Genomic DNA, 13,238 nt, shown 5'->3' with positions numbered 1-13,238 from the left:
TTTTTCATGCTCACACAGATTCACAGGAGAAGAAACGGAAAAAGTGTTGCACTAAGCTGACACAACGAAAGAAGAGTAAAATAAGACCTTCAGGGTTACAGGCGGTTACTTCATATTCTGTGTCATCATCTTTACACTCTGCATGCTCAGATGCATATGACATTTTAGATTGAGTACAGCAGGTCCACTAGTTAATTTTTATTTTTAAGGCAATGGAAACAGGTTGTGTGCTTTCAGATGGTTGACAATTTCAAAATCAATTCAGATATTTTAGTGAGAAATTAGGTCTTTCTTAAAAACTAAGAGGGAGCCGCTTTCTGACAATTGTTTTTATACTATCAACAGCTCTCTCCATTGCTCATTACAAAGTAAGTTTTTATGCTAATAATTATTTTGAGTAGTTACCAATAGTGTCCAGTGCCTTTAAGTTGGCAGTAAGTATACCTAAGTATTTACACTATACACTGTAGATAGTATGTAAACCTAGTACTGATTCTTCCATGGTCTCATTGTGCACTGTTGATGAATTATACTATATAAGTTATCACACAAGCGTGAGTGGAATTCGGTAAAATATAGCGCTAACTGCGACCCATATCCAACGATGCCGAGGCGTAGTGGGACGCTATATTTTTCTTTTGTATTCCACAAGCATGCGTGTGATTGCATTATCTTCAAACTTACCAGCAAACTTGGCGCGCAGTTAAAACACACAAGACGCAGGGTGTGATATGGCCATGCAATATGGGTTTATATGCAGGGGCGGATCCAAGATTTTCCAAACTGGGGCGGGATTTTTTTTTTTTTTTTTAAGAATGAAAGACTGCCATCCCCAGGCAGCATTTTTTTCTGCACTACCAAATTGCCACTGTCATCAGTGGCTTTTCAATAGGAAAGGGCAAAATTTCATGGTTCTGCTTACCGAAGAAAGAAGTTGGCGCTTACGGAATCAGTGAATTTCGCGGAGATTTTTGTTGTTTTATGCTTGTGTGGGTACGCCACGTTACTGCGGCCAGGCTACATGGGGACTGAGACCCAAAAATGCTTGTCTTTGGTGAGTTAGGGGTCAAAGACGCGGAAACTGCATAATAGTCGCTAAAATGCGTTACATCGGCAAGGTATTTTGCCAGAATTTCAGTATTTTACTTTCCTCTTAATTTTTTTAATTTACATGTATCAAGAATATAGTACGTTGTTATATCATGCTGCCATATCAGGGAAATTTCATATCTTTTCAAGGAAGACATCCAATTCTCATAAAAAGTGAAAAGGAAAATGATTTTCTCGTGTCTTTGTGCACAATACTAAGCACAAGTACACCGCAGCAGTAGCTTGCGGTGCCCATTGCGGTGCCCGGTGCCCATGGTACGCCTGGATTGGTCTATAGACACCTTGGAAAAAGACCAAAACTCTTTTTTCTTGAAATCAGACAAACTATAATCTTTGAAGCGCTTAATCAAAGCATGGAGGAAGGAAGAGAAGGAGCTCGAACGACCCGCAAAACCGCAGAGTAACAAAAAATACCCTGACAATGCCCCTGTCTGACCAGTGGAAAAAGATAGGAGACCTCCAGCTGGACGGCCGATTAACGAGCAGGATTAGATCTCTTTGTACAGAAGGTGTGGTACCGCCGCTCTGCACCGTTGCCTTCGTGTAAAGTTGAATCATTGGAGACAAGAATTGTGAATATACACGTTTTCATTTACCGTTTGTGGTGTTTCACGGAAACATCATGGCATATTTTTACATTTTTTGTGACTTTCCGGTCACTAGCGGTGGTTCAAAATTTGGTTATTAGTTCAAAATTTGGGTATTGTGTACAAGTGTACACAATTTTTATCAGGTCTCAAAAAAGTTATATTTTCTTTATTATATCCATTTGATATACGACACCATAGTTGAGTGAAGAACCAAGTGCGCACATGCAAACTCACATAGTACGCCAGGTCGCCCATTGTCTGTATAAGGTATGTGGGTGATTACGAGGTGTCCTTTAACGACCGCGGTACCACAGGTTTGACTTTTGAAGTCCCTTCGTTCACGCTCCTTCTCTTCCTTCCTCCATGATCAAAGCAAAACAACACGGAACAGCTTTGTGTTTCAAACACCTAATGTCTAGTTTTTCTTTTTGCAACCCAATATTGTATCAGATCACATCAATCCAATAGTGTTCCCTTGCAGAAAGTAAAATGTAACAATCCTTACCCAGCAACCTTTTTCAAATTCAAGACCAGTAACTTGAATAAACAATAGTTTTTCAATGCCGTGCGCCATTTAGATATTTGGGAAAAGGAAATCTCGACTTCTGTTGTGTCTTTTTCTGAATATAATTTTCTTTTGTAGGCCTAGCAGTTTAGGAATGAACAATATGTGAAAAAAAAGTCCTCGTTTCCATTACTCTTTGTCAGGATGACAATGATAGTTTTTAACAGATGTTAAATTTGCATCGGACTAAAGAATATTCGTTTTGGTTTTACCCATTTACACCAAAGTGATTCACTAATGATAATTTTGTCTTATTTTCCTTTTAATAAGTGATGATAGTAGGCAAGTTGGTGAAGTTGGCAAATTTTGAAGAGTTGTCGGGGGTCGACTTTTAAAACTTTGTAATTTGAAGCGATGACTCAAAGGACATCATTGTCGGTTATGGTTCCACTGCAGTCTAAAAATATTGTCCATTTCTAATAAACAACGCTTTAGTTGTCTCAGGAAAGGACCTGTATAACTTGTTATCAAAGTGTTTTGTTAGCATTGCACACTACAGCAACGCATCAAATCACAGTGCAAAACTCTTAACAAGGCCTTTAATATCTATTATAGAAAGTAACTAACAAAAATATTTGCAGTGTCGCTACTTTAGCCCAGTAAATTATTCACCAAATTCGAAATATGAATTCAGATAATAATATGATCTTGCTCACGGTGATTTTACCACATGATGACCTTTGCACCCTATTGTGAAACAAATGTGACCCGCTCTGTGAAAATGAGTCAGATGTAGGCAATTTCAAGAATTGAGTTATGCTGGAAAGAACACATCAGCAGCAGTAGTTTGGTATATGTCTAAGCTTTGGGGTGTATCGCGTTGCTGAGTTACTCCCGTTTGAAATAAGCCACTACACCATTTTTGGTGAAAAACGAATTACAAGTAAAATGATATTTTAAACTACCATTTCGTGCAAAAGGATACAAATTAGACATAAGTACATGTATGACCACAAAATTGTTGTATTCATAGCTTTATTGCCTAAAAGTAAGTGTTCTAAAGGTTAACCATGCAACTATAGATCTTAAGATATAGAAAAAATATATCATTTTTTTTATTAATATACATTTTCCACATTAAACTGTCCATTAAACTTAATAATGCATTGGGCGACATCTGACTCATTTTCACAGAGTGTGTCACAAATTATTGTGTGATCCAGAATTTTGTCCTGTTATAGACGATGTGACCTCTGATGTCACTCAAAAACCGCATACCGACGGGCAAAACCTTTGTGTTTTGGCCGCCAGCTAGAAAGTACACACAATCTTATCACGACTAATTTCAGAATGCAAAAAATGCTGTTTATTATGACATGTACAGTGTTTGTCAACAGAGGGCAGTTTGAGTGTTAACATTGGTCACATCGTCTATACAAAAGTGGCTTATAGGAGTGGACAGGCTGCCACCTTGTCGGGCATTATATTTGGCTCAATGGGAGGTTAGTCCAAGTGATCCAAATTCAGAGCATCTTTGATGTTCATGCTGGTTTTATTCACCAGTTCGAAGTTCGATAGAACTTCAGTGTATTCAAGTGAATTTATTTGAGCCAAACTGACAGTAGAGTAATTTAAATACTAGTCTATCAGTAGTTTATTGTAGAAGTAAATTTGATTAATTTGATTAAAACAAGAATGTGCTCTAAAAACACTTTGGCAAGTTTATACTTCAGTTTGAAGTCTGAATTCAGTCTGAATCCAAAACTAGTTGTTCTTTTGAAAATAATTGTGTGTACATGCACATATATCAAAATTTTAATTTCTATTAAAAACGATTTGGAAAAATAAATGCTAGTGTTTTGAGTTGTTAATTTTGGTAGTGTTTAATTGTCAATTGTTGTGATTCAGGAACTCACAGAGAGAAGCCACTCCGGAGTCTTTGATAATTTCAGAATGCATAAAATGATTGCCTCTCGCTATACATGTATGTCTTATGTCACTGCATTCAAATCTGACCCCCATTGTCACGAAAGTTCGTTTTACATACTTAAATAACTTTGTCTCTCTGAGAAGAAAATTATGTGTGATTTGTTTGGCTCATTTAAAACAAAAAATAAAACCTACAGCACTTTCTACTAACAATATCTTCTAACCATGTTAGTTTAATTTAAATCTGTTGATACTTTACACGGACCCTTTAAAATAAAAATGCACCTTTCATGTGGTGTCTAAGGTTACCAGACGCGGATACCGTGGCGGGAAAACATCAATACATTCACATCCTATAGTGGAAAAGGAAAAGATCCTGATAAGGCGGACAAAAGCACCATTTTTTCACCAAAGTATCAGTTTGACCCACAGACTTCAAAGAAGTCGTGCTCCAAAAAATCTGAGAATGGATTCACCTTGAATTACGTCATTATGATGTCATAACCTCTTTTTATGTAATTAAGCATAGGAAAATACTATGCGGTGGTAGAAAATTATGTTTCTAAATGTCAAGGAATTCAATAACATTGGGTAGTTTTAGTTTGTACAAAAAAATCTTTGATGGCGAGTATATTGATGTAATTATGACGATCATCATCATCAATACTACACAAATAACACTAAGTATGAAAACAAAATGAATGCCGTGTGGTTTCACCAAAAATGCTAAAAGTCTAGCGGGATTTCTGGAAAAAGTGACTGTTTGAGGCATTTTGGGGTAAAAGTGCGGAACCAGGCTTGTTAACACATTTTTGGTGTGCTGAATCCGAAAAAGATGGTTCCCAAGCGAATTTTTGATTTTTTTACCATCTAATTTGCATAATCATATTTTTGACTTTTTTTGAACCATTTAAGCAAACCTCTGTAACATGACAATAAAAAATGACAAGTGATGCATCTGCACCTAGACGTTGAAGGTCACAGAATAGGATTAAAACATTTCTCAGGTAATAAGTGGTAATTATACTCATAAATATGTGTTACAACTAGTCGTTGAAACGATTCTTTACTGAACTGAACGTAGCTTTATTAAACAAGACTGAACTCAACAGCAGCTATTTTGTTAACAACAATAATACTTAACAGTAACAACCAAGAGAGGGCGCTATATAGAAAAGCTACTTTGCAAGTTACTACAATATGCAAATTAGTGCCGCCATAACAGACAAATCATTTTTCTTCAATATCTCGGTAAAGTCTAGTGGAATTTCCTGAAAAATGTGCATGTTAGGGGCATTTTGGGGTAAAAGCATGGAACCAAGTTCATAATTCGTATATGCTGAATCCGAATAAAATTTGAGTTTTTGATCACCTAATTTGCATAAACAGAATAGCCATTACATTTTGATTGAAAGAAACAACTGTCAAAACAAACAATTTCAACTGTAGAAGCCGAATGCTAGTAATTTTACTATGCCTTCTTGCAGTAACACCTGCTGCGTTACCAAAGACACGCGCACGCAGTGATGTTTTTACTCAGCTTTTTCGTTCCATCCGAAAAGTACCATTGCACGCTGGCAGCGTGCCAGCGTGCAATGGTACTTTTCGGATGGAACGAAAAAGCACGGCGAGTGACTCAGCGTGCAATGGTACTTTTATTTGCTATCACGTGACGGACAATCCTCCAATCAAATGGCAAGGATCTGCTTGGGTGTTATATAATAACAGATGCGTTGCTGAATCTCTTGGTAAGTTGTTGAAAACTTCTTCAATGGGTATATATTGCCGTTTCTTGTAAGTACCAGACAACATCCAAAGGTGTTCACATTGTGCACGTGGGAAGTTAGAAACCACCAGTACGAGAACATCAGTATCTCTTGATGACACAACTACTGTATTAAACTGGTTGTGAACAGCGTGTAACACCAACCTTGTGTCAGCTTCTTCATGTGTGGCTCTCTGTTGGGTCAAATTGGTGGTTGTCTTTGACGACCAAACCTCAAGCTCATCTCTAAATCCCCCAAAAACTACAACCTCCTTATCATCAGGTGCCTGAAAACACAGCTCCTCAGACAGGACGTTTGCAAGATCAGTTTTGTTATCAGAAAGCCACAGAAAGTTTGTCCAGTTTTTCGGAAGAGGAACATTACGGCCTTCAATAGGCCATCTGATTGGTTGAGCTGATTTTTTGCATCGTGACCTGGTAGCACCTTTGATAGTCTCTTCTCTGTGTCTGTCGAACACAATGTCTATCCGTTGATAGTTAGACCCTGCTTTCAGTACTGCTCTTACGAATGTGTCGGCCAAATCCCAGAATGTCACAGCTTTGACAGGCTTGCCCAGAGCAACCACTAATGCCTGCATCAATGATGAGGCACGATGAGGAGTTATGAAGTTCAATATCGGGTCCTTGCACCAGCATATCTTTCATCTTGTTTTTCTTTTCATATTCAAACTAGGGCTGGGCTTCGCTCAGCATCAGACAAAACCCGTCTTGCTGAAAATAAACCGAGCAGCAAATCTCTTCAATCCGCTGCATCTAAATCATTTTCCTTAGCCACTCCAGGACTGTGGAACCATCTTCCCATCACAATACGCACCTCAATTTCACTGCCTATTTTCAAGAAAGCACTTAAAAAACATCTTTTTCCTTAGTGTCTGTTTATTGCTTTATTGTTCATTTGTTGTATTATCTGCATTGCTATTGTTCGTTTAAAGCGCTGTGGTCTAAATGAAATGGCGCTATATAAAAACCCATTGTATTGTATTGTATATTGTATCAATAGCTTCAGGACAAACCATGTCTTTAGTTAGTTTATCAGCCAGTACAGACTTGTTTCCAGTCCGGAGTGAACCATTCATTTCAGCAAGTAAGATAGGAACTGGAAGAAGTTCATGCTTCAATACAGCTGGCAAGTCAACTGGGCGACCTGCTTCATAGGCAGTCACAAGGCGTTGCAGAACGTTTCTATCTGCCTTAAGGACAGTTCTCTTGTCTTTGTCTTTACTGTCTTTGACAACTTTGTAAAGAGATGCGAATGTTTTTGCATTACACAAAGACGCATGGATTGTGACGTCTGGCCTAATGCCTTCCTCAGGTACTATCATTCTCTCTTCAATGAATGTGTTGACTTGTTTTTGTCCGAGTTCTTTGGCACAAAGTAACGAGTTCTGAATTCCTCTGTTGCTAAGTCTTTTGTGGCAAGATTTTGCAAGGACCCGGGGGAAACTGATGCAAACATCTTGAATCTCTCGAAAGCCGTGAGTAACGCCATCTCATCATCGTTGTCCCGCTTTGCCGTGATTTGGTTGCTTCATTGTGGACATGTGGACTGCCATGACGGAGATCGTAAATTGCATAGGTTTTGGCTGCAATTAGAGACCTGAGATTATACGAAAGGGTCCATCTACATAGTGCTGATGTTGTTTTTGTGATGCCTACGATTCCACCTCCTTTCTTTCCTTTGCCATTTATCCACTCCATGGCTTGGTCTGGGTCTACTTGGTTGAACTTTTGAGCAGAACGCTTGACGACAAAGTTGCCTCTTTGAAACTCCGTTAGCACAGGCTCTGGAAGTTTGTGCATCTCGGCTAAGTACACTGGACCCCATCTTGCATAGTTCAGGTGGTCAAATCACATAATGTAGGGCAACATCATACTGAATGAGTGGAGATGAAGCTCCCAGATTCCATCTCGCTGAGCTCGAGTGAATTGCAGTAGGATTGACACCATATCCATGAAGTTCCACCAGAAGACATAATTCACATCATCAGATTTACTTGCAACAAAATCTCTCAGAAGCTTCTGAAATCGTTCGTGCTTCAGACATGTTATCAGCTCTGCAGTTCTTTCTAAGTCTATTGCAAATGCAGAAATTTCATCACTACATTCCTTGTACGATTCTTCAGCAAACAAGAAATTTGTGGCAACAAAAGCTGCCACAGGGCTTGCAGGGTAAGTTTGTGAGCCCTCATAGCCTTGTATGCTTTTCCTGACAAGACCAGCTGCACAGCACCCTCTCCTAACAGTCCACGCTCCAGCCATACTTCAGCTAAGCCAGATCCAGCCATGTGATCTCCTATGGTCTTCAGGAAGTTCATCGCTGCATGAAGTCCACCAAGACGAGGGATTAATTTATCTCGATATTCATCAATAGACCAATTCAGTTCCATGAGTTTGCAAAATAGAGCTTGGTCCACAGTAAGGATTGTATGCTCCTGGCCAAAGTGTGAAGATATTGCCATGCATCTCTTAACAACTGTATTTAGCATATTTAACTCATGAGCCGGAGCAAGAATTATGGGCAGATATCCAACTGCTGTCTGCTGTGACTCCTGTGATGAGACTGACTGATTGAACACTGTCCATGAAGGCTTTGTGTCAGAATTTTGACATCGTAGAAAGAAAGCCATATTTGTTGCCTCTGCTTGTTTTACACAGTCACAATCCGCTTCAGGTTTTACAAACCAGGCTTTCTGAACAGGAGCGGTGAATACTGGCTCACTTGTTGCAGGATTTATATTGGCAGAATACAGGTTCTGCAGGGCATCAGGTACAATCAGCGTACGTCTAATGGATGGCTCTAGCTTCTGAAGTTCAGCATCCGCTTTCTGTTCCCGTTGCCATGTTGCCATTTGTGTTGCATGGAAAGTATTTTTTCCATCAAGTGTCTCATCAAGAATGTCACTGTTATCCGCGGTGAAGTGGATAAACTCGTTGGGTAAAAGGTTTGGCGGTATAACAGCCCCTGTTGCTTGGTCCATAGATTTCAGGGTGCTCTCAGCTAGGGAAGTATCTACTTGCAACACCTGCTCATAGTTCAAACAATGACCTGCCTTGTTGAACAATTCTACTAGATCTTTTGATCGTGTGGCTTGATGTAGTGTGTTGGCATGTCCAATATGTTTGGGAGTCCATTTTTTGCCACTACTGATGCAGTAGACTAAATCCTGTGCTACACTCAAAACTCTGCTTCGGACAAGATCTTCATTACTTTCAGAACAATGTCAGTAGCGTATATAAACTGTCTGGAATGCATGCAATTGCTTCATCTTCACTAACAGAGAATTTTCAGTGCCACGTGTACAAGTGATAAGAAGATGTCATCATCAAGCACATATTGAGGCAACACATCCCGAGTCTCCTAAATTTCCTTCACTTGCAAAGTTGCAGTATGCTGATATTTTTCGGGGAATCAGCATGACTTTTTTTTTCAGATCTGCTTCTCTTCAGGGGCTGGAAGAAGTCAAATATATGTCTCCTACTTGTGATTGCAACTTTTCCTTGAATGTTGCCCTTCTACTGTAGTAAGGTGGTTTGATTAAGGTTATCTTCAGAAAGCTCTTTGTAACGTTCCCAGACATCATCCAGCAAGATAACGTGTCCTTTGTCTGCTGATTGATGCAACTCCTGGCACACCAATATCATGGCAAGGTCTGTATTGTTGGGGTCCTTCTTTGTTTTATTGGTAGATCTTGTGAATGCTCTCAGACAGGTCAACTGGTATTTGGATCTAGCTGCAATTAAGTCAATCACTCCAGCTAACCTAAGGCCAATTTTGTAGTCCAAAGAGGAAGCTTGAATTATCTGGTCACTCATTTGTTTTGTCAAGACTGCTATCAATCGTGCTTTCGGTAAAACCGTTTGACAAAAAACACAGAGATTCCACTTTACTGGTTCTACATCACCCCTTCGCAAAGAACGCAAGTTACCACTGCTGCTGCAACTTGGTTCTATTTGTATAGAATCCACTGCAAGCGGCTACTGCAAACATCCAAGTTTGCTTTTGTCTGTGAAATGGGCATAGCACATTTTGTGCCATACAAGAGCCTTGGCTTCATCAGAACCAAAGGCATCCTCAAGACGGTCGATCAAATCATAATTCTTGGAGTCCCTAAGCTTTCTTCTCGTATTGGTAGCATGCCTGACTTTGGCAACTCTATGGCACTTCCTCTATGAACACCCAGTGGACTAGTGGTTTGACAGAATATGCACAAGCTGTAATCTACAGGTGATGGCCTCTTTAGGCCAATAATTACTGGCTCCATCATTGACTGCAAACCAAAACATAAATTAGTCACATGAACAAAATAAAAATGATAAGGTTAAGGGAGCAGACGGCACCAGTAGGTTGCGCGTACGCTAAACCCCGACAGAGAACTCATTTACAATTTAAGATAGTTCACGAAGCCCGATCACACATAAATCAGTAGGCCTACTCAGGTCTATAGTTGAAGTCACTGCCAGTTTGGATAAAGTTAAAAACTATATAGTTTAGGCCAAGACACCCAAAGATTCGAATAAAGAACAATTTAATTTGAATATGTAGGCCTTTGGTTCGTTTTCTCAAAGTGCTTCACTCAATTCTTTAAAAGGTCATATACATGTATAAATTCACAACTGTCCTAAAACCACGGTGACAATGTCATGCCGATAGAAGTCCCGACCATGTATCAAAAGGGTATAATGACAAAGCCACTTTTTAACTTTCCCTAAATGTGATGCATATTCATTTAAAAAGCCAGTTTGAGATAAGAATTATGGCGGACACAGTACTGTAACACTATAAGGGTAGGTTTGTCTGCATACACCCAATCCAAAGAGTACACTCCTGTTACGTCCGCATTGTCTGCCATACCTCAATACGGCTAGGGCTCAAAGAGTACATTCCTTGCACGTCCGCATTGTCATGCCATACTTCAAAAAGGGTTAGAGGGCTCATGTGCATTTCTAAACCACATGTGTATCTTAAACAATGCCCATTCCTTAAATAAATTGCCTACTTTTTTCTTGACGTTTCTTACATTTAAATCACCCTTTCTCTTTTGAGCAAAGATAAAAAATTATCACAGCAGTGATCTACAATCTTTTCGCAATTTATTAAAGTAAAGGATGCTGGGTCTCCATCACTCTTTCAGAACCACCCCAACTCATTAGAGATAGTCATTACATGGTGTTACCGCAAACCTTTCTATATCTAGATATATGATGATTGAGGATTAAAATCAAACTAAAAATCTTACCAAGAATCTTATCAAGAATCTTATCAAGAAGGTCACACAAGAGAGAGATAAAAGAAATAGCTCCACCACTCATCAATATGTGTTTAGTGACTGCATGCACTATAAAGTTTGCCTCACTTTCCCAAAACTGTAAAGTTGTTGGTTTCTTGTTTGCCTGTTTGTTTATTAGACCGTCTCCACACAGTTCGTTAGTAAAGTACATTGGTGGAAACATGTAGTAAGTTAAATAGAAACAGCATAAACAACTATAGAAACCTAAGAAATTGTCGAGGACAATGCAAAAAAGCTAGAAAATGTGTTAAAAGGGATTTCCATCATCTCAAAGTCGTTGAATTTGGAGTCATTGTTTTACTGCTCATACTTAAGAAATGTCGTTTTTCCTATTTTCTGACCCTACAGACATATTATTTGTCATGTTTGCTTGTCTAATTACAGAGATATTGCTATAAAACAATTTTTAAGAAATGGCGGTACCTAATTTGCATAATACTCAATATTGCAAAATTTTGTTTAACACTGATCACTCCCAAAATCTTTTAATCAAATACTTAGGCCTTCAAAACATAGAAAAATGCCTTTCATTTGTCATTTTTGCTGCCTGGAGAAGGACTTATTGCCAAAAAGTCGTAATGTTTTGTTATGCAAATTAGACGGTCAGAAACTCTGAATTTCGCTTGGGAACCACTTTTTCGGATTCAGCATGACGGAATTATGAAAAAAAAAAAAAAAAATACCCAACTTTTACCCCAAAATGCCTCAATCGCTTTAAATATGGCACTTTTTCAGAAATCCCACTAGACTATAATATTTTTGTGTTCATATGGTAAAAGTATAATTACCCTGGCACTGATCTAAACACATCAACAAAAGTAAGTCGCCCCTCAACAGTTTGTCATAACATCATAAGGAAAAACATTTTACCAATACAACTAATTAAGAAATAATTCTATGACATGTTTCCTAAGTGTTGTTGAAAAATTAAAGATGTCCATGAATTCATGGCTGAATGAGCTCAAATGGAAGATAAACCTGCAGTTTCAAAAGTCACAAAGGTTTATCAAATCTGCAGGCCAGTAAAGTATCCACCACGGCCGTCAATGACCGCCCGGCACCGTCATGGCATGGAGGTCTACCTCTATGGTCATGGTGTTGATCAGTCTGATGACACGCTGCTGTGTGATGGCATTTCACTAAACCTGCAGAAGTTGGGACAGGTGAGCCAGGTTGCTGTTGGCGTTGATGTGGGGATATGCAGATCGCTTCAGCTAGTCCCACACTCACAGGGATGGGATTGAGGTCAGGCGAGCTTGCTGGCCACACCATTCGCTCGATGCTACTGCATTCTTGGCTGGTGAATTCACCAGCCAAGAATGCAGTAGCTACTCTCCCTCTGTGTGGTCGGGCATTAATGTCATCCATGTACACAAATGCTCCACCATTGGCTGCAGCAAGTGGTGCAACTTGTGGACGCAGCACTTCGTCAACATATCGTTGCGCTGTCAGGTTGCAAGCAATGTGCACATGTGGAGTTTTCCTGGTAAGGCTTATACCACCCCACACCATGATACTCCAAACACCATAGGCTGTAACTGGTTGATCAGCACTCTGCATGCTGCTCTCCAACTCGACGCCACACCCGTCTCCGGCCATCAATGTGACGCAGGCAACTTCTCGTTTCATCGGTGAACAACACAACGCAACCTTTGTGACTTTTGAGAAAGGCAGTTTTTTCTTCCATTTGAGCTCATTCAGCCATGAATTCATGGACATCTTTCATTTTTCAACAACACTTAGGAAACATGTCATAGAATTATTTCTTAATTAGTTGTTATGGTAAAATGTTTTACCTAACGATGTTATGACGAATTGTTGAGGGGGGGGGGGGACTTACTTTTGTTGATGTGTTTATAAGATGTCATGATGTCATTATGGTTTCATAAACAATATACTATCAACCAAAACAAAACACATTAACACAATGATTCTGACCAGATATAGGTTATACATGTAGGGGAGATTAATTATGTTAAATAGCGCATTTGGGGAACTTCACAGGAAAGGTTGCAAAAAAGTCTCACGGA

General features: G+C 39.3%; 1 protein-coding gene across 2 annotated transcripts in view; it reads left to right on the top strand.

The window, feature by feature from the left end:
- LOC117288162 (ataxin-7-like protein 3) overlaps window positions 1-1,535 on the top strand; it is an 81,205-nt gene extending 79,670 nt beyond the window's left edge. For both annotated transcript variants that reach the window (XM_033768884.1, XM_033768883.1), the window contains exon 6: window positions 19-1,535. In XM_033768884.1, the coding sequence (XP_033624775.1) occupies window positions 19-173 (155 nt within the window). In that variant the 3' untranslated portion in view covers window positions 174-1,535. The remainder of the gene's footprint in view (window positions 1-18) is intronic.
- The last annotated feature ends 11,703 nt before the right edge of the window (window positions 1,536-13,238 follow it).

This window comes from Asterias rubens, chromosome 3, assembly GCF_902459465.1.
Source record: "Asterias rubens chromosome 3, eAstRub1.3, whole genome shotgun sequence".
In the NCBI taxonomy this organism is placed as follows: Eukaryota; Metazoa; Echinodermata; class Asteroidea; order Forcipulatida; family Asteriidae; genus Asterias; species Asterias rubens.
This window is presented reverse-complemented; position numbering and strand designations above follow the sequence as displayed.